This window comes from Mytilus californianus, unplaced genomic scaffold, assembly GCF_021869535.1.
Source record: "Mytilus californianus isolate M0D057914Y unplaced genomic scaffold, xbMytCali1.0.p SCAF_9, whole genome shotgun sequence".
Taxonomy (NCBI): domain Eukaryota; kingdom Metazoa; phylum Mollusca; class Bivalvia; order Mytilida; family Mytilidae; genus Mytilus; species Mytilus californianus.
The window spans coordinates 844331-866016 of NW_026262745.1; the positions used below are offsets into that span (position 1 = coordinate 844331).

Sequence of the window (21686 nt, forward strand, 5' to 3'; positions counted from 1 at the left end):
GTGATTTAATAATATTTATCATTAGTCTGTTGTTTATTCTATAATGTAAGTGAAAACAATGTACAGGACTCTGTCGAGTCACACCATGGGGTAAGTCTGGGTTCAAGCCACTAGGTTTGTTTACATAGTAATTATCACCACTTGAGGATAGTAATCAATGTCCAGGAAGTTTGAATTCGGCTTGGGTGTCGTTATTGTCTTGATTAAAGCCATAAAGGCCATGTACACAAATCTCACCTGTAAACACCTGTTAAGCAATAAAAACAATATGGCGATTTGCTGTGCATCAAATTTAATGTTTTAACCATTCTGACCTAGATTTTCCCAAAAAGATATTATTTTATTCATTAAAGAAGTCAAATAACACTGTTGACTTGAGAATCTGTCCATTTTTATCCAAATAAAACATATAATCCATTTATAATCGATCAGCTGATTTGGTCAACGTTTGTTAAATATAGATTTATGTTTACTGAGTTTGCGCATGGAAAATGGGGATCAACATGGGTTAATTGATGATCTTATTTGAAAGATCGATTTTACTGTTAACTTTTCGGTAGGAAATGGCAGATAAAGATATTAATAGATTTACAAAAGTGGTAAAGCGTATAATTTATAGGAATGCAGAATTAAAAAATAATGTTTAAAAAAGGAATTAAAACTAAATAACGTAATTTAGATTTGAAGCCATACAGCCTATTTAAGAAATATACTCAGCGAATGAACAATCTCGATTTCTTTTTGTTTTTTTTGCACTTCCGATTTTTTGAAACCATCTTACTCACAGAATGTAATGGGCGTTATCCTTTCTTTTGTTTTCCTGGCTAAACTTCAGATTTTTACCTAAGTGAAGCATTACATTCTCTCTGGACTGTATTAAAATGCAATTGTTTTTCATTGAACTGTTGTAATTGTGTACAAACTTCTGTTCAGATAAATTATTTATTTATTTAAAATCATGAATTTTATTATTAAATTCAATTGTTATCACTATACCAGACTTGAGTTATTTATTCAAAGAAAAGTTGAATCATAGTTTCCCCTTTTTGATCCTCTTATCGTAAACCAGGTGAATACACATTATCTTGTTGTGTATTAGGTAATCGCTTACACTCATCCAAACAGCACCAATTTGAACAATACAAACGATATCTTGTACATGCAATAAGAAACTCAACACAGTTTATTAATTGGTTTACATAACTTTATTTCAAAATGATGAAACATGCCGTAATTATTCCTCTTTTAATTTATGCAAATTTAAAGGGTTATGCATAGGACCTCAGTGATGCAATACACAACAACAAAACGTCTCCTCGTGTAGTTTCTAACTCAGAGACATCACTGTTACTGTTAGATCAGGGTACAGTTACACTTGTTTGACCCAATACTTCACACAAAAGGACTTTACTTGTCCATGTGCAAGACTTGTCACCCTCAGAAAAATGCATTATTGTGCATCACAATATTATTACATCACAAAAAAATAATGACCGAAATGACTTGGGAAAATTTCCGGATCCTTGCAGCTGATTGACACAATTTGAAGATTTTATTGGTGGTACACAATGCTATTCGCCAAAGTAACATGGTGGCTTACCACTGATATTTTACTATATCAATGTGTAAAAAACCTGATAATCTATGGGTATCATGAGATCTGCACTGTTTCAAATGCTGAATGTTCTTTGTTTGAAAGAGACAATCAGTAATGTGATGTTACATTGTTAATAACTTTGTTGGAGGTTAATAAAGACCTGCGGTTTGTGTAAGAGTACAGTGCATTGGAGCAGAAAATCTGATTTCTCTTTATACTGGTACAGTTATCATATGTAATAAACATATTGTCCATTCTTAATCTCACAAGATCCTATCTTAGGAGTGATATGGAAGTCCTGAAGGTAAAAGTTAAGAGAAGTCTATACATATTTTGAAGATACTGGTATATTATTGACTTTCTTTTGTTCATGAGTTTTGCTTGGTTTTCCCCATTCCACTGTTTAAGTTTCTTTATAAAACAGCTTGTGAGACTAACACATGTGGAGCAGGATCTTCTCACCCTTCCATAGCACCTGAAATCAATCCTCGTTTTTGGTGGGGTTCATGTTGCCCAATTTTCTTTCCTAACATAAAGTTTTGTAACATATAAATTGCCTTTTAAGTCTTTTACGTTTATTTCATTAATTTAGTTACCAAGTTTTATAAGATTAGAAACAATTAAGTTCAATCTAGAGATAATCTTTAACATGGAATGTAAGCGACAAAATGTTCGTTCTAAGACGGTCTAATAAACCTATACCTATACAGATTCCTCTCACACAGTGCCATGTTATCTATGCCATGGTATAATTATATAATTAAGTTACAGAGATTTGTGGGATAAGACACAATTACATTCAATCTAGGGTAAAAAGTCCTCAGATCAATGTGCTTTGTACATGCAGTTTCTCTGTGAATCAATAATTGCATAATTCACAATATGCGTCCTCTGGAGTAAACATTTTATAATTTGTTCGGGGAAATTCCTTTACACCAAAAGTTAAGCAATTAACTGAATTTCTGAATGTGAAAGATGAACTCTTTTGCTGCAGTAATGTTTAATTTTACATTCCATCAATTTTATCAGAAACTTTTGACAACTTGTCAATTTCATAAATAAAGTGAATTAAAATTTTTCCCAAATTGAACTATAGAAAAAACATATTTCAATCACAATGGGTTATTTTTAACAAAAAAAAAATCCAAACTATTCATTCTTTCTTTGGATAGAATGACAATCAAATATGATTCTGATTAATGAATTCTTATTTCATTGTCTACCTTTCATTGAATGCATTCCTAGACGTCCCAATCTGAACACTGTTTTCTTCAATCAAGAATTTCATCCTATCATAGAAAGAAGCTGTAGGACTAGGAGGTTGTTTCCGTAGTAATATGTCAACAGGGTCAGGTGACATCTGACAGAAGGCATCCTCTACACAGGAAGCAGTTATACAACAATCTGGATCCTGACAGTCCTTTAACCCATCTGTAAAACACATAGCAAACATAAGCTCTTAAATAGACTAGTCTTTCAATACTTTAAATATTAAACATCTGCTCAATTGTAGGAAAACTTAATATTTGCTAAATGAATAACTGATTATTTAAGTGAATTTTCTATGTCCAAAGACCATAACTCTGCACAAAATTATCAGACTGGAACAAAATTCCGACTTGATCTGTAACTTGTCATAATAAAACTATATACTAATTATCAAATCAATACCTTCAAGAATGACAAACAAACCTACCACTAAATTCTTCAAACAGTTTACCAAAGAAAAGGAAAAAATCCAAAATGTCATTTTGTTTTTTAAAAATCTTTTAAAAAATGAGTTATTTCCCTTTGAACAGAAATCTACTTATTAATAAGTATATCATCAAAAATTTAATTCTAGAGAAAGGGCTTTAACTGAACAAAGAGAAAAGCTAAAATCGTGAAAATTGTTCTTGACCTGTGACTTGTCATGATAAATCAATAAATCAAATATCAAATCAATATCTTCCAGCATGAAGAAAAAAAGTCTGGAAAACTGATTTGCCGGACTGACAGACAGACAGACAGACAAACAGACGGAGTGCAAACCTAAAGTCCCCTTTGACTTCGTCAGTAGGGGAATAAAAAAATAAATTAGAAAATCCACATTTTTTTATGATGGTTGGGAACTTAGGTGTGTGTCTCCCACAGATTTTTAGTATGATAATATTCTTTTGCAACAACTTCTTACACTTCTATCACTACATATCAATTTTAACTTATAAACTTTTTCTTATCTAAATCCTACCTCGATCATTATCCTCCATGTCATCGCAAACCATCTCCATGGCTACATCGCATCCTTTGCCTGTCCAGCCGGTGTGACATGTACACTTCCACCCGTCGGAGAAGTGACGGCATTCTCCATGTTTACTACAACCATTAGGACAACCATCTGTAACATACAGAATTCTAGTACACTGTGTATCATAATATTTTAGCAGGTACTTGCACCCTTGGAATTGCACAATAATACTAACCTTCTTGCTACATGTATGTTTCCCAGAGTTTCATCCAAAACAGCTGTACAAATTTTTCACAAAAAATACTGTTGTAAATAAATTGTTCAAAACTTTTAAAGGATTTATCTCATGTTAGTTTTTGAAACTCCTATCAGTAAGGATGACTTACCTAGAGTGAAATCTTTCTTACAATTTTGCCTTTTGATCTTAAACAAATATCAAAGGTTGCGCCCACTTCTTTTAAGATGTAAATTTGTAAATTCAATTGCTGTCTTACTGACCAACAACTCTTCAATTTACCCTTAAACATAAAGATTTAAAAAAAAAATGAAATTTAAGGGAAAAACAAAAAGAAAAAAGAACTTATGTGGTGAAGTGAACAAATATTTTAAAATAAAGGTAAAAACCTTGAAAATTAGCTAGTTTTTACTGAGAAACTTGTACATCTGGTTCTGAAATAAAAAAATTGTTGTGAAAAGACCAGAAAAGTTTCATTTAGTATGCAAAAATACTACCAACACCCACAATCTACTTTTTTAAGCATTAAATAAAACTTGAAACAAAAAATTACCCATAACCTATTATATATCACTCTCTATTGGCAAGTCTAAAGCAATGTCTTAGACCTACTTCTAAACACATGTACAATTTATTCTTGACAGAAAACATATTTAATTTTATATAGATATCAGCTAACCATGTGTTTAGAAACAAGTTGTATGCTTACATCTCCAAAGTTGTGCCCCTTTTCATAATTATATCTAGCGAAAAGCAAAGAAGAGACTAATTAGGCAAAGTAGAAAATATATTTTTTACAGCTGATATATTATAAAAAGTGCAAAATTAAAAGAATTAGTTTCTTATATGAATCCAAGTTCAGAATATCTTCTACAAGTGCGAGATATTCCTAGTTTTCCTGATTGGAGTACCAAAAAAATAAACATGGAATTTCTTACACCAGTGAGATATATCTTGGATACATGTAAGAACCTATTTCATCCCTAAAACCTATGTTTCAATAAATTCTAATAAGGGCTTTAGGAACAGTTGCAGATACAAAATGACTACCTGGTCACTATATACTGCCCACTTCAAAAAGCATGGGGTGTAAAAATAACAAAAATCAGGTAAATTTCTGGTGTGAAGGATGGAATTACCTATAGTGCAATGTTTCCCATTCCAACCTTTCCGACAGACACAAGTACCATTCTCACACTTCCCTTTGAAGTCATCACATCGTGGGTCACATGACAGCTGGTCACACAAAGCTCCACCCCATCCAGGATCACAGATACACTTCTGATTACGGCAGGTACCACGGTAACATGTTAGACGACATACTTCTATAAAGGCGAAAGGTCAAAAGGCAGGGTCAGTTAAGAGTCTTTATTTGAACAAACATAAATATTTTTTTCCAGAAAAAAAAAAGACTTTTTGCTGATATAGATGAAACATTAGGTAGGTAAACAATGTTAGTTGCTGAAAAATTGAAAGGTTTATTAGTTTACCAGTTAAGATTTTATAAGATTTACAAGAGATTATGTAATGAAGCTTTGATAGATTTCTATTTGAAGGTTAAAAAGATTATAAACTGGTTCCTGGTTAAGTACAGGAAAATTCAATCTAAATTGCTACACAGTTGTACACTAATGTATTAAATTTGTATAAAACCCACACACACACACAGTACAACATCAATTAATTCTAGAAAAAAATAAAAAAAATTATCTGTTTAAAAAGATTTATATATCACCACTTGCAGCGAAATCAAAGTCACAAAGGGACATGGTTTTGTTCTTTCAATGTAGAAATAAGACAACTTAGCAACCCTTGTAAATACCTTCTCAATAGGGACATGATTCTTTAAATCAAGTATTTTTGTAAAAGAGTTTCCACACTTTTTTTTATAAACCCCACCACCTATAATTTTTATTTTCACTTGTAACAGAACGGTATTTGCTTTCACCCCTATTACCCACAGAAAAATATATCATGTGGGGTCCAACCCTCCCACACATTTCCCCTGAAATAGCCTTAAGGATTTATCCTGTGCAAAACTGGCATTACTGTTTATTCATTTGTGGAAAAGGGACAAATTTCTCCATGGAATTAGGACGTTATATTGTTTCATATAGAAGATATGCAACATCCATGTTTTTATTATAATACATCAAATGCACAGCAATGTTTTATATTCTACAGCTAAATACATTAAAATAAAACATGCCTACATGCAGTTAACATTGTTAGTACCTGATAATTGGTGAGTTTTACGCTTTAAATCTGAAATAAGTTATATTCTGAAATTAGTCTCCTAAACACGTGTCATCAAACTAGATAAAATATTGTGAATCACACAGAATACATATATATATACATGTAGTACAACATCTATTAAAACATGGAGGCATATTTGTGATGTTAGTCAAAATACATGCAAGAAAATAAACTGTCATGCATAATATATTAAAATAAATACACAAACTTAAAGTTTAGTTTTATTTTAAATTTCATTGGGTTAACTTAACATATAGTAAAATAGTATTACACTGGGCAGAAATTAAACCAGATGATTGGCTAAGAAAAATCAAGAAAAGGAAACCCTCTATTTGACACAAAATCATTCTTTACAACTAAAAGTACTTGGAAGTTATGGGTATATTATAATTTGATGATTTTATATTTATAAATAGCCCAAGCATCTTTGTCATTGGTTAAAAAATACACAAAAGTGACTTCTATTGGTAAATATAGGATAAATTTATATGATTATTGTTTTCAATGCTAAATTTGTTATTTCAACTTGTTAGCTAATATTGTTAATGGTCCATGCAGCTAAATGGGAGATAACTATGAATCTATATTGTTAAAAGGGAAGTAACTCTTCATTCAGCATCCCTCTGAAAAACTCAAATGCATATTAACAAGGGGAGAATAACTCATTCCGCATCCAAATTACCTGTTTCACAATTCTTCCCAGTAAAGAACCGATCACAAATACATTTTCCAAGTTCAGCATCATATTTCCCACGCTCAGAACAATCCCGAGCACATAAGTTAGTGACGTTAAGTTTATCTGGGAGTCGACAATCGGGACCTTTGAACCCTTTGAAGCATACACATTGTCCGAGATGACATACCCCGTTACCAGAGCAGTTAGGAAGGAGGCAGTCAACTGTAACCATTGAGATAAAAGAAGAAAAACTACGGTAAAATTAAATACACTTCATTGAGCCATTTATAAACATGCTAGCATAAATTTATATGAATAATGATTCATGCTTTGAAGAATCTAAGAATAAAAAGAGCCATGCTTGAATTTCCATATATATCAGCAAAACATTTAATGTCATGCAAAAAATGATACAAAGATAATAGTCTAGCAGCATACTTAATATGCCAAAGAATTTAGACGGCATTGATATAAAAGATGTCATTTTTGTATTGGTTATAGAGATAACTGAATAATAAATGGCTCAATTAAAAATTAGTAACACTCAGCCAAGGCATTAATCAAATCAAATATTAGTAAAATAAAGCTTTTAAAAGAAATAAATAGAAAGCTTGAAAACTCTACAAACGTAATCTAAAACCACAGCAATATATCATCTCATCCAACGACATTTTGTCTCCATATTCTATCTATTAAATGAGGAGAATTTGATCATTTGGTTTCCAACAAATAATTATGAAAATATTAATGATAGTGAAATAAGACTGACTTTTGTAACGTTAGTTCAACCATAAAATTATTTCACATATATTGAGGACAAATTTGATTAAGCAATTTCTACTACTGTTCAAATCTACCAAGCAATTATCATAATTTAAGGATTTTTGTTTAAACGAAACATGTTTTTTGAAAAGTGGTTTGAAAGAGTTAAATGTTTACTGAATGTTATGGTGGATAAGATGATAGTTACTCAACAAATTATTGTCTCTGCCTAATACAGTCACTCAACAGTTATTTCTCAACTTGATATTAATCTTTTCTTTATGGCTTGAGTTGTACTTTTATCATGATAGATTTGGGAGATTAAGAGGGGGGAAAGAGACTTTATAATTTCATCTTTTTTTCTTGTTTTTCATTTGGTCTGTCAAGCATTTCATTTTGAGAACAGAGATAATTTAGATTTTTTCTAAAAGATAAGCTTGTATATGGCGTAGAAACCACAGACTGTTATAAACTTAAAAGAGAAGATTTTATGTGATTTATACTGTAATAAAAAGTGTTTAGATCTGAGAAATAACTGTTCAATTCACTAGGCATCATTTTTCTCATTCCCATAAATATTCTCAATTGTGTAAAATGTTATGCATCTACTTTTTCATTATTTGTTATCACATGTAGAGGCTCTTTCAAAATATATATTTCAAAACATGTAAACAAATTCTTTTAAAAGGAATTGTGTATTTCCCCATCAATTATGAAGTTATGTTTCTGATGGTTCATTTGGGGAGTTAAAACATTTACCTTGTGGAAGTTCTTCCTGAGCATGTTCCAACTTTTACACAAAAGGGTCAATTACTGTTTGATTCCTACATAAAACAAGAGTGCACACGCTGAAATGTCTCGCCTTCTTTACTAATCATTGATATTATGTTGATAGTCCTAAATATAAAGCTTTATTACAACTGTCACATAAACTTAACATTAACCAAGTAAACTAAACATTGACCAATGAACCATGAAAATGAGGTCAAGGTCAGATGAACCATGCTAGGCAGGCATGTACAGCTAACAATTCTTCCATACAACAAATATAGTTGACCTATTGCTTATAGTTTAAGAAAAACAGACGAAAACACAAAAACTTAACACTGAGCAATGAACCTTGAAAATGAGGTCAAGGTCAAATAAAACCTGCGTGACTAACATATAGATCATAAAATATTTCCATACACCAAATATAGTTGAACTATTGCATATAGTGTTAGAAAAAAAGACCAAACCTCAAAAACTTAACTTTGACCACTGAACCATGAAAATGAGGTCAAGGTAAGATGACACCTGCCAGCTAGACATGTACACCTTACAATCATTCCATACACCAAATATAGCTGACCTATTGCATGCAGTATTAGAAAGAAAGACCAAAACTCAAAAACTTAACTTTGACCACTGAACCATGAAAATGAGGTCAAGGTCAGATGACACCTGCCAGCTAGACATGTACACCTTACAATCATTCCATACACCAAATATAGTAGACCTATTGCATACAGTATAAGAAAAACAGACCAAAACACAAAAACTTAACTATAACCACTGAACCATGAAAATGAGGTCAAGGTCAGATGACACCTGCCAGTTGGACATGTACACCTTACAGTCCTTCCATACACCGAATATACTAGACCTATTGCTTATAGTATCTGAGATATGGACTTGACCACGAAAACTTAACCTTGTTCACTGATCCATGAAAAGAGGTCGAGGTCAAGTGAAAACTGTCTGACGGGCATGAGGACCTTGCAAGGTACGCACATACCAAATATAGTTATCCTATTACTTATAATAAGAGAGAATTTAACATTACAAAAAATCTGAACTTTTTTTTCAAGTAGTCACTGAACCATGAAAATGAGGTCAAGGACATTGGACATGTGACTGACGGAAACTTCGTAACATGAGGCATCCATATACAAAGTATGAAGCATCCAGGTCTTCCATCTTCTAAAATATAAAGCTTTTAAGAAGTTAGCTAACGCCGCCGCCGCCGCCGCCGCCGTAGCCGCCGCCGCCGCCGGATCGCTATCCCTATGTCGAGCTTTCTGCGACAAAAGTCGCAGGCTCGACAATAAAACTACTTCCCAAAACTGTGCAGCCATTTCCCCTAATCCCAATTTCCATTCTAATAAATTTTGAAATCCATTCAATGCCTTACCAATTCCACAATGAGGTCCTTGAAATCCTGTATCACAATGACATTCCCCTTCGTGACAGTAACCATTGCCGTTACAGTCTGGGAGTGCACATTCATTCTCTGGCACATTACACTCCTGACCTTTCCACCCTTGTCTACAGTGACACACCCCTCCGATATACTGTCCATTACCATTACATACAACAAGACAATCTCCTGGAAATAAAATATTTAACATAACTAGTGTCAGACATACCATTACATACAACAAGACAATCTCCTGGAAATAAAATATATAACATAACTAGTGTCAGACATACCATTACATACAACAAGACAATCTCCTGGAAATAAAATATATAACATAACTAGTGTCAGACATACCATTACATACAACAAGACAATCTCCTGGAAATAAAATATATAACATAACTAGTGTCAGACATACCATTACATACAACATGACAATCTCCTGGAAATAAAATATATAACATAACTAGTGTCAGACATACCATTACATACAACAAGATAATATTCTGATAGATCAAGTATAATAACAAAACAAGTGACAGTTTCAAAAGAATTTTCAATTTGTTTCTTCCTTTAAAACGAAAAGTACTCAAAATTCAGAAAAATTATTGCAAATATAGGGACAGGATAGGTTTTGCAAAAATCAACATTTCCCTAAATTCCAATAATTTATCTGACATTTTGGTCCAATATCCACCAATTGCAAAAATATCTGATTACTAAAATTTCATGCAAATCAGAATTTGGCAAATAAGTATATAACCACAAATGATTTTAATATTGATGTTAGAGCGAGGGCTTTCTTTAACTGAAGTGTAAAACAAATTTTATCATATTTAACGATATTATCCATTTCTATATGTAATAAATTTGACTGTGCTAGTGTTTGAAATGCCATCCCCGTCAGACAAGTTTTCTAATGTACTTTCCCTTTTATTTAATACATGTTATAAATATGATTTGTAAATCATTGAGGCAGTTGGTGGTACAGATTAAATTAGCAGACCAGAAATCAATAGGATTTCATTCATTAACTGCTGATAAACGACACCCGTGAGCATTCAGACCAGAAATCATTTGTTGCTTCAAAAATTGTCCTGATCATCCAACATCTCCTGCAAATATTAACTCAGCAATATAATAAATGATCACATAGCAGGACTTCTGGTCATTACAAATACATTTCTAAAGGGATAACAAAACCAGTGATAGCATTGATACAAGTGTAAATTTTCATACTGATTTTACCAAGTATAGACGTTCTTACACTTGTATGTCCTGTCATTACTAAAATCCACACAAGTTGCCACAAAATATTGCGTCACAATTTAAAACATTTGACATCATAATTTAAAAGGGATTTTTGCATAACATCAGAAGGTTATTTGGAGACAAATTTAGGGTCATTCGGAGACAGAATTCAACTAAATACCAAAATTGTGAATACATCTAATCAAGCATATTATTCATTGTTATTGACAAGTTTAACACAGGAAAACATGAAAATAAATTTTTTTGTGCAAAAATTGTGAAGTTGTGACCTGAGTGACTATATGGTATGAGTTTTGGTCATTGCTGAAGGTCGTACAGTGACCTACAGTTGATTAAAAATCAATATCATTCGTTCTCTGGTGGATAGTTGTTGCATTGCAATCATACCAGATCTCCTTATTTTATATTAATGAATTTAATGGTTTTGTGTTAAGATTTATATGAAATAGCCAATACATTAACCGATATAGTCAGTAGTAACTTCTTCAATATAGTGAACTATTGACCTTCTTGTTCAAACTTGCTACTGGACATTAAGAAAACAACAATCAATAAATCAAATTCATACAGATGAATGCTTTTTTTTTGCCTGAACCATCTTATATTTATATGTCTTTATTAATATCCTGAAATAATTTCAGAATTAAACCCCTCTATTTCAACAATGATGTACATCCTGAAGCTAACATTATTAATTTGCATGCAAGTCGTATAGAAACAACTGTCCTATTGTTAGATTAATGGCCTCATTTCCACCGCAGCATTATGAACTATCAATCTCTAACGACATTCCTAGGAATTTAACATGAGTCCTGTTTCATTAAAATTCTCATTGGTCTGATCTTATATTACAGCACTTAAAATAAATCGCAACAATTAAAGAAAAATTTTCCAAGATTTCACGATCCATTTCCTGTAGTGTCACGTTTGATATTTACACATTAAATCTATCGACCAATCAAACTGTACAAAATGACTTTGTTATAGTTTTAAAAGTGTGCGACTTTCCCCATCATTTGGACATGTTGGAGAGTTGGTAGATTTACAGCCTTTAATAATGAAATGATCATTAGGAGAAATCACCAAATTACTAAATAAAGACAGACCGATCTCTGATCCCAAACACCACCTGATGACTAACTAAAATTTAATTCTCTGAGTCACATAAAGAGACAAATCTTTCTGATAAAATTGTCTGGATTTTTGATAGAGTTCCTTCCAATTCTTTACAGTACGGCTCATTTCCCATCAGATAATTGTTTGAACTATCAGCTAAATCAATCCCAATAAATGCTTGTTCCTTCTTGCATCACAAACCCATATCGCTACACAAAGTTAATATTCTGTACCATGTAAATTATCAACAACAAGTTATACAGACAATCATTTTATTTGTAGCAATTTATAGTGAAGCAAGTTAAATTGCTGGCCTGCGGCAGTTTTTATTGTCCTCATAGAAAAACAGTATTGATAAGGCTGGTTGTTTCCTTTTGAATGATGTAAATATAACATTACAGGAATCAAAACAGCAATAACTTTAGACCTTGGCCTATATAAACTATGAAATATCACCAATTAAATCAAAATGAAAACATGTAAAATATTATCTTTTAAACGTGTTCCATTATTAATTAATGTTCCTGATTATTAAGATAGATTCAAGAGTTTTATCTAAGAAGTCAATTAGTTCTATTAATTTTTATCATTTTTACATCGCGATGACCTTGAGGTCACTCCGATGTATTGCTATCGCCTAGATTTCCATTATGTAAATTAGTTTTGGGTTTGTAACCGATCTATAAACATGATAAATATGCGCACATAAACGAGTGCAAAATAACATTCCTTGTCATTTGATATAAATACATCTCTTCAATGAATACTGATAAAAATATTTTTGTTTACAACATAAATTAATAATGTGAAAATGTTTTGTAGTTAGATATATATATATAAGTAAAAAATCATTGATAATATCAATGCACACGTACCGAAAAATTGTGTTAAAGCATGCGGAAGAATATCTCAAAGAACGTTTTGCGACAGGACCGGTAACTCTGTAATTGTTTTTGCGGGAAAATATGAATGCCTACTCGTATCCAATCTTAGAAAAATCGAATTTTTACAGAAAAGTGTCCACCATGCACTTGCATTGCACTATTATTAGACTGACAGTAGAATAGAATGATATACAAACGGATGCAAATCATATATATATGTAACTGTTATTTTAATATAATATATAACAACAAATCAGTGTATACTGATTTGTATCACTACAATATAATAGTTATTACGGTGAAGTTGAATTTCCTGTCATTTATTCATCATACTCGCACGCACTTGTCTAGAAAAAAATATATCTCTGTACATTAACCTCAGTTTCAGGTAAAGAGATATGTTGTTTTTTTTCTGAGACAAGTGCTTTTGACCATCCTCAAGAACTTGTGGTCATCCGATGTTCAGTACTTCAGTACTTTGATTTACATCGCGATGACCTTGGGGTCATTCAGATGTATTGCTATCGCCTTGATTTCCATTATGTAAATTAGTTTTGGGTTTGTAACCGATCTATAAACATGATAAATATGCGCACATAAACGAATGCAAAATAACATTCCTTATCGTTTGATATAAATACATCTCTTCAATGAATACTGATAAAAATATTTTTGTTTACAACATAAATTAATAATATGAAAATGTTTTGTAGTTAGATATATATATATAAGTAAAAAATCATTGATAATATCAATGCAGACGTACCGAAAAATTGTGTTAAAGCATGCGGAAGAATATCTCAGAGAACTTTTTGCGAGGACCGGTAACTCTGTAATTGTTTTTGCGGGAAAATATGAATGCCTACTCGTATCCAATCTTAGAAAAATCGAATTTTTACAGAAAAGTGTCCACCATGTATACTGATTTGTATCACTACAATATAATAGTTATTACGGTGAAGTTGAATTTCCTGTCATTTATACATCATCCACGCACGAACTTGTCTCAGAAAAAAATATATCTCTGTACATTAACCTCAGTTTCAGGTAAAGAGATATGTTGTATTTTTCTGAGACAAGTGCTTTTGACCATCCTCAAGAACTTGTGGTCATCCGATGTTCAGTACTTCAGTACTTTGATTGTCAATATCAGAAGGCGTTTAATGTTTGGTTCAACAATTATTGACAATTTATTCCACTATTTTTGATAAAAACTGGGAATTCTATTAGGCTAATTTCAAATTTAAATTTACCAATTAATAAATGCTATTACAAATTTCAGTGCAGAGAAGTATTTCTGAGCAGGAATAATTAAAGCAAATTAGAAAAAAAAACTTTTGATTCCTGACTTTTATGATAACCTAATGGTCTATACTTTAAGTGCTAGTGTTTGTAAGAATCAGGCAATTTAGAGGTTGCATTTCTGTAAATATTGACAATGCAATTTCCCATAGGAACTCCTTTTACTGCTAAAACTGTACCACTTTTACTATGAAGTTTTGAAAAAAATCATATCCTAGAATGGAAAGTTCATATGCACTACAATTTTTTTCAAAGGTCAAAATATAGGGCTGTGCGGCATATTTTCAACGTTTATATGCCCCGAACTTCTAAGAGTTTAAACTAACACTAAATTTCTTAACTATCCCTACCTTGACTGTAGGATTACCACAGATTTCTGTATAGACAATATGCATATGTATATTTACTGGTAACATTCCCAAGTTATGTCTCTATGAGATGAAACCTAGAGATCATAACTGGGAACCAGTATGTAAACAAAATTAATTATCTATGAATATTCTATATCTCCCCAAAAGAGGCGTGGTTTGAGAAACAGCTGTATTTACAAAGTCCAACCTATACAAACATTTATTCCAATAGAAAACTCTCTAAAAACACTTTTTCTCACATTAATACTTATTTATCAGAATTATAGCCTTAAAGAAATCACTGCATAAACTCTAAGTTTTCTTTTACTGTTCATTTGATACCCCCTCCCCTGTTTCAAATTTTTAAAGAATTTGAAAACAAGACTTTAATTATTGCCAGCTTACCCTATTTGCATGTTTTCTGACATGAAATGCCTAAAACCTGTTTAAAACTGTTCTGATAACATATTGAAAGCATTTCAGAATACTGTAAATGTTATGTTTAGCAGTCAATCATTCCAACATTCAAGATTATATAAAGTGTCAAATCCTGCCTGTGTCTCCAGTCCACATTTTACTGTATGTCTATTTGTCAATGAAAGTTCACAATTTCTGCCTCAAATGGTCAGTTAAGAATTCTTGTCACAACAGTATCATCTCTAACCATATATCTGACATAATTTAGCTAATATATGAGCTAGAAGTGTTAAAACAAAGCCATATTTGCAATAGTTGTATGTATACAGATACCAGTCTGATGTATAAATTTACTTAAAATGTTATAGAAATGACTGCTAACATCTAATTTTTGCATAACTTCCAAACACAGTTATTGTTTTCTATATAAAGACCTTTAAAATCATAAAATCATAGCATTTACAAGTTAAATTATTTGTTTTATGACCCAGGGGGTAGGCAATTTTCTCTGTCTTTTGCCCCCTGGGGCCTCAAATTTCCTAAATTATTCTGCTGTTTCTAGCAATATGGAATATTTAGTACATATGCAGGATAGAACACACTATTGTAAGTTTTGTTGAGATATTTTTGTATTTCTATCTTGTATTTTTTATGCCGCGGTGACAAAAAAGTAGATTTAGGCGTTACAGCTTACTTTTGGGTTATCGACAGGACGAAAACACCCCACCAATAATATTCAGAAAGGATCTATGAGTTTCAATGACTGCGAAGAGTAAAAATAAAGCACTTCTCAACAATTTAACCAACAAACATGCATATATTATGAATTTATTTTGCATTCAGGGCTTTAAGTAAACTATGCATACTGAAAACTGTGAATTTATGCTGTGTCATCATAGTTAAAGCCCAGGATTTTCTCAATCTTCATGAAATATTTATAAAATTTCATATTTGAGTTAATTTCTTTAAAATCTGTGAGATAAACCAAATTTGGTTAAATTCTGTTTGTTCTCTTTTTTCACCCAATATAGGTTGCATTTCTGTAAATATTGACAATGCAATTTCCCATAGGAACTCCTTTTACGGCTAAAACTGTACCACTTTTACTATGAAGTTTTGAAAAAAATCATATCCTAGAATGGAAAGTTCATATGCACTACAACTTTTTTCAAAGGTCAAAATATGGGGCTGTGCGGCATATTTTCAAAGTTTATATGCCCCGAACTTCTAAGAGTTTAAACTAACACTAAATTTCTTAACTATCCCTACCTTGACTGTAGGATTACCACAGATTTCTATATAGACAATATGCATATGTATATTTACTGGTAACATTCCCAAGTTATGTCTCTATGAGATGAAACCTAGAGATCATAACTGGGAACCAGTATGTAAACAAAATTAATTATCTATGAATATTCTATATCTCCACAAAAGAGGAGTGGTTTGAGAAACAGCTGTATTTACAAAGTGCAACCTATAAGAGTTTAAAAACGTGGCAGAAAAAACTCGCCGACCTTACTCTCCCATTTTGAAGTTAACCTCGTCCTGAGTTAGAAACGGTAGGTCTTTTGTTTCTGCGAGTCTGGTAATTCAAGAAATCTCTTGATAACTTTTGATTAAAATGATAGACAATTATGGAGTTTGCTCCCCTTAATTGGTAATTTCTAGTGCATTTTAACCAAATTGTATTTTGAAATACCAGAACAGGAAAACGAAACAAATGTTATAATCATGCACCATTATACATTTTGAATTTAAAATAATGTAAACTTGAGTGGGTTTTTGTTTGTCATGTTTTCACCACTGCCTGATTCTTAGGCAGGTTGGCACTTTATCGTTCTTTTCATTGACAAGTATTACATATCATATTAGCTGGAATGATGAACTAATAAGATTTAATGATACTTCATACAAGTCTAAGTTTATGCAAATCACACTAATGAATATCTAAACAAAGAAAATTACTAAAGTTTGGTGGGTCGGAGTACATCTATCAAGTATTATGAGATTGACTTCTTTTCTTATCGTCCCAAATATTGATGAAATAGTTGCCACTGGACGTTAAGCAGGGATTATCAGCTTTTTTTCCCTATGCAAATAATTCTTGGGATGCATCAAGCATTTCCATCGATTGATGATTACTATGTGATGTATGTTACCATGGTAATACTTACTCTCTTTACAGTCCCATCCAATAAATCCAGGAAAGCATCGACAGTTTCCATCTACACAGTCACCATGACCATAGCAATCTGAAGGGCACTCACTCACTAAAGAATCTGAAATAAGTAATACGACTTAATTCTCTCTAACTATAGAATTGTTTCTCTTTATCATTACTTTTACTTGTTTTCACATATTTTAACAACTTCAGTAAGTCACAGTTACAAATTAGCCATTTAAACTTTACTGATCAAATGGCAATCCTTTTTTCTTCCTATTATGACAACCAAATGTTTTATCCATGTTTTGCATATTTTAAAGCAATTTTTCTTTGGTCACTGATAGTTTGATAGATTTGGAATATAACTGGTCATGTTGAAAGCTGTCGATGACCTAGCCTATAGTTACTAACTACTATGTCCTTTGATCTTTGCACATCTTCCTATTTTTATATGTATTCTCCATAAAATGTTTTCCTTTTCAACCAACAGATCATTTTTTTTTATAGAAATATACTGATTCAACAGTTGTCATAAAAATAAGAAGATGTGGTATGATTGATACTTGAATGTTTCATATTATATAACAAAATAATAGTTCTTTGAGAAATGGATACGGTAGATTCAGAAATTATAAGATGCATGCATTAATGCAATTATTGATTATAGGACAGAAATATGAGATTTATAAATTGCTTTTTCTGGAAATGGTTCATAAAAATAAAGGAATCTGAAATTTAAAATGTAAGTTCTTATTTCTGTGATGCTAATTTTGTTACATTTTTTTAAATAATAAAAACATCACAAACAAAAAACTAGATGTGTTGGAAGGACACGAATGGCCCGGTCTCAAAAAGTTGAAAAATCTGCAATTTCAACAACACATGTGGACACAAGCATGCATGGATAGTATCCAGCTCTCCAATACTAGTTTTAATGAAAAATTTCCTTGATCAATAAGTAAATTTCAAACTATCAGCAAACAGGAAGTAGATGTACTGCAGATCTAACATGATGTGTCGAAACAATATGCAATTGCAATTAGAAAAAAAATCTGTATAACTGTGATTTTCAACATTATCAAAGTCCAAAGCCTGTAATTTCGGCAAAAATTAGCAGAGTGGAACGAAACTTTAACTTGATCTGTAACTCATCATGGTTAACTCACATACCAAAAATCAGCCCAATATCTGAAGGCGTTTAGAAAAAGTCTGTATAACTGTGATTTTCAACAATTTATCAAAGTCCAAAGCCTGTAATTTCGGCAAAAAATTAGCAGAGCGGAACAAAACTTAAACTTGATCTGTAACTCATCATGGTTAACTCACATACCAAAAAATCAGCCCAATATCTGAAGGCGTTTAGAAAAAAATTGTGTATAATGGTTTGTTGCAGAATGATGGAATGACAGAATGACGGAATGACAGAATGACCGACAAGGGTAAAACTATATGGCCCCGACAACTTTGTTGCAGGAACATAATTACAGTATTTCCTAGTATATATGAATAAAAGTATATGAGGCAGTAACCCTACATTAGAATGAAACGTAAGGTAATCAGGTTATTGTCAGATGTTCATTCCTCCCATACTACTTTTCCCTCAATATCTTCCAATGGATTGTTTATAAAGTTTCCTTTGGATTTATCACAGGGTATCTGGGATATTTCATCATACTTACTGTCTTCAGCTGTTTTAAATGAGATGTATTGTGGAAAGTTTCTGTCGTTATAGATATTCAGATACCATTTTCCTTCCATCAGATACTGAACAAACCCTGTATCTTTACCATAGTAACTCCGTTTTATCTAAAATAAAATAATTATATTTGTTACATAGCTTTTCTGGGGTTTCCTGTGAATTTTCACTTCAAAGGGGAGAGGGTCATTATGGATGCAGATTAATTATATAATTTGAATATTTCATGCATACCCATACAAAAATGATTACCGGTTCCAAATGGACTTTTTGAAGTTATAGCTTTTGGCAAGACTCATAAATGGTAAGGACTTTTCCAGTAAAATTGAAAAACAGATTAGCCACTCACGTATAATGTAAGAATAATTAAATCTAAATGGAACCAGTTTTCATAAAATGCTAAAAAGTAATATTTTCTCCTCTCATCAAAATTGTTAATGATTTAACAGTCAAAGTAAAATGTATTTTAACCTTTTAATAAATAAACAAGATATTAAGTTTCTAGCTCACTGGTTGCACTGCTTGCCAAAACAGAAGAAGAATGCTTTGCTGTTCTAAGCATACTCTCACTGTAATTTAAAGGAACAGAAACAGGAAGTGGGATTCTGACAGATCCGAAAAGTGCTCAGACATTAAAATTATTCACTGTTAGGCTGCTGACCAAATATGGAGTTATTATGTTTTAACATACTGGAGAAGTGTGTGACAAAAATATTTCAAGGTATTGAAAAATTCAAAGTTTTAGCAGACAGGAAGTAGGTGTCTGACAGATAAGCAAAGTGCTCATCAAGCTGGTGTGAAATCATAGTGTTTTGAAAATATTTGTAAGAAGAACAGACAGACAAGGTGAATGCAGTTCAGCCCCACTCCTTTAGTTGGATATAATGTCATAGCTGTTTATTCCCATTAATAACAGGGAGAAAGCATTAAAGCACACAACAACATCACACATACCCTATCTGTAGATCTGGTCTTTCTCATCGGTATCGTACTGCCATCTAACACTTCAAAGAAATCATACTGAACAATAGAGGGCGCTATCCCTCGTCGTCCATATACACCTAATATAGCACTACTCGGAATGGAAAAATTGAATTTGACACGCTTGTCGGTATCTTGGTTAAACTTTAACATCCAGAAAGACTTTGGTGGAATCTGATGCTTTACATTGGGGTCACCAACTAGGAAATATGTTGGACCTACAGTTGAACCTAGAAAAAGTACAGCAAGTTCAGTTTTTTCTTACTAAAATCCATTTTTTTGTCATCATTTTATCAAAGCTTAGTCTGAAATATCATAGTAAACATACCATCTTTAAAAAATCGGCAATCAAAGGATGCCACAAGAATGTAATAATCAAAACAAAGGAAATTAAACCCTTAATACCTTTGTTATTTTTGTAATGTTTTATGACTGTTTATTGCAAGGATGCTTTTTTGGACACTTAAATTTAAGAACTCACTGTAAAATGTTAGAGTATTATTGTGAAGTTTCAGCTCCACATTTTTATTTTAGTGTAAAGTATAATTCTAGTGAATATTATTCCTATGCTACAGGATATTGCTTTGTGTGTAATACAATCTTTTAATTATCTAAATTTTAAGAGCTGTGTACAATTTTAATTATGCATTGTAAATTTACAACATGGTATAATTTAACTGTATATTGTTTAAAGTTACCATATAATAAAATATTAGCCACATATTCTTCCCTGAGTAGGTTATAATCTAAGTTATTGTATATTTACCTAAATGACTAGAACTATTCAAGGCACCAGCTGACACTGGGTCTTTTTCTTTGAACACCATGGCAGCTATAAAAACAAGCATTTTGTTAGAATAAGAAACATCATGGAAACAACAGTGAACAAATTATCTACTCAGCATCTATATATCAGTTCTGGAATTTATTCCTAATACCCCTTCCAATTTATAAGAGTCAAATGGTCACACCAAATAAATGAGGTCTGAAATTTCTTCCTAATAGTCCTTCCTCTTTATAAGAGTCAAATGGTCACACCAAAAAAATGAGGTCTGAAATTTCTTCCTAATACCCCTTCCTCTTTATAAGAGTCAAATGGTCACACCAAAAAAATGAGGTCTGAAATTTCTTCCTAATACCCCTTCCTCTTTATAAGAGTCAAATGGTCACTCTATAATTGACCTTAGCAAATCTGCATCTTACCTGCAAAATATAATGTACAAGCTAACAATACTACACAGATAGCCACCAGCACTAAAGCAGTACATCGCCACGTACACCCACGCTGTAATTTCTTCATGTGTTTTCCTGTACAGTTAAATTTGGAATAATAATAATCGTCTGTGACAGGAGGTGGATAACCACCCATTAAATGTTGCTGAGGACAAGAAAATCCTGGGTGGGTGAAGGCATGCCTGAAAAATAATTTCATTATTGTCACAACTCAAGTCTAAACAGAAGTAGTAAAACAAATGTAGATCCTCAAGTCACTTTTTTTATAATTCAATTGTCTTTTTTTTTTAAATCCCAAATTTGATGTTCTAGAACATCAACCACAGATTT

The 21686-nt window shown here is 32.0% G+C and overlaps 1 protein-coding gene across 20 annotated transcripts in view; it reads right to left on the bottom strand.

The window, feature by feature from the left end:
• The window catches only part of LOC127716125 (teneurin-m-like), a 210057-nt gene that overhangs the window by 80116 nt on the left and 108255 nt on the right, over positions 1–21686 (bottom strand). For 17 of the 20 annotated variants that reach the window (XR_007988771.1, XR_007988773.1, XM_052222216.1 and 14 more), the window contains 10 exons: positions 21327–21538; positions 20890–20955; positions 20097–20353; positions 19126–19252; positions 17457–17561; positions 9930–10124; positions 7001–7216; positions 5199–5384; positions 3828–3974; positions 2821–3028 (listed from right to left, as the gene is read on the bottom strand). Coding sequence is in view for 18 of the 20 variants with exons in the window: in XM_052222216.1 (XP_052078176.1) it covers positions 2821–3028; positions 3828–3974; positions 5199–5384; positions 7001–7216; positions 9930–10124; positions 17457–17561; positions 19126–19252; positions 20097–20353; positions 20890–20955; positions 21327–21538 (1719 nt within the window). In the remaining 2 variants the exon portion in view is untranslated. Of the gene's footprint in view, positions 1–2820; positions 3029–3827; positions 3975–5198; positions 5385–6294; positions 6325–7000; positions 7217–9929; positions 10125–17456; positions 17562–19125; positions 19253–20096; positions 20354–20889; positions 20956–21326; positions 21539–21686 lie in introns of all 20 variants that reach the window. The other 3 variants (XM_052222219.1, XM_052222220.1, XM_052222222.1) reach the window with 3 other exon arrangements.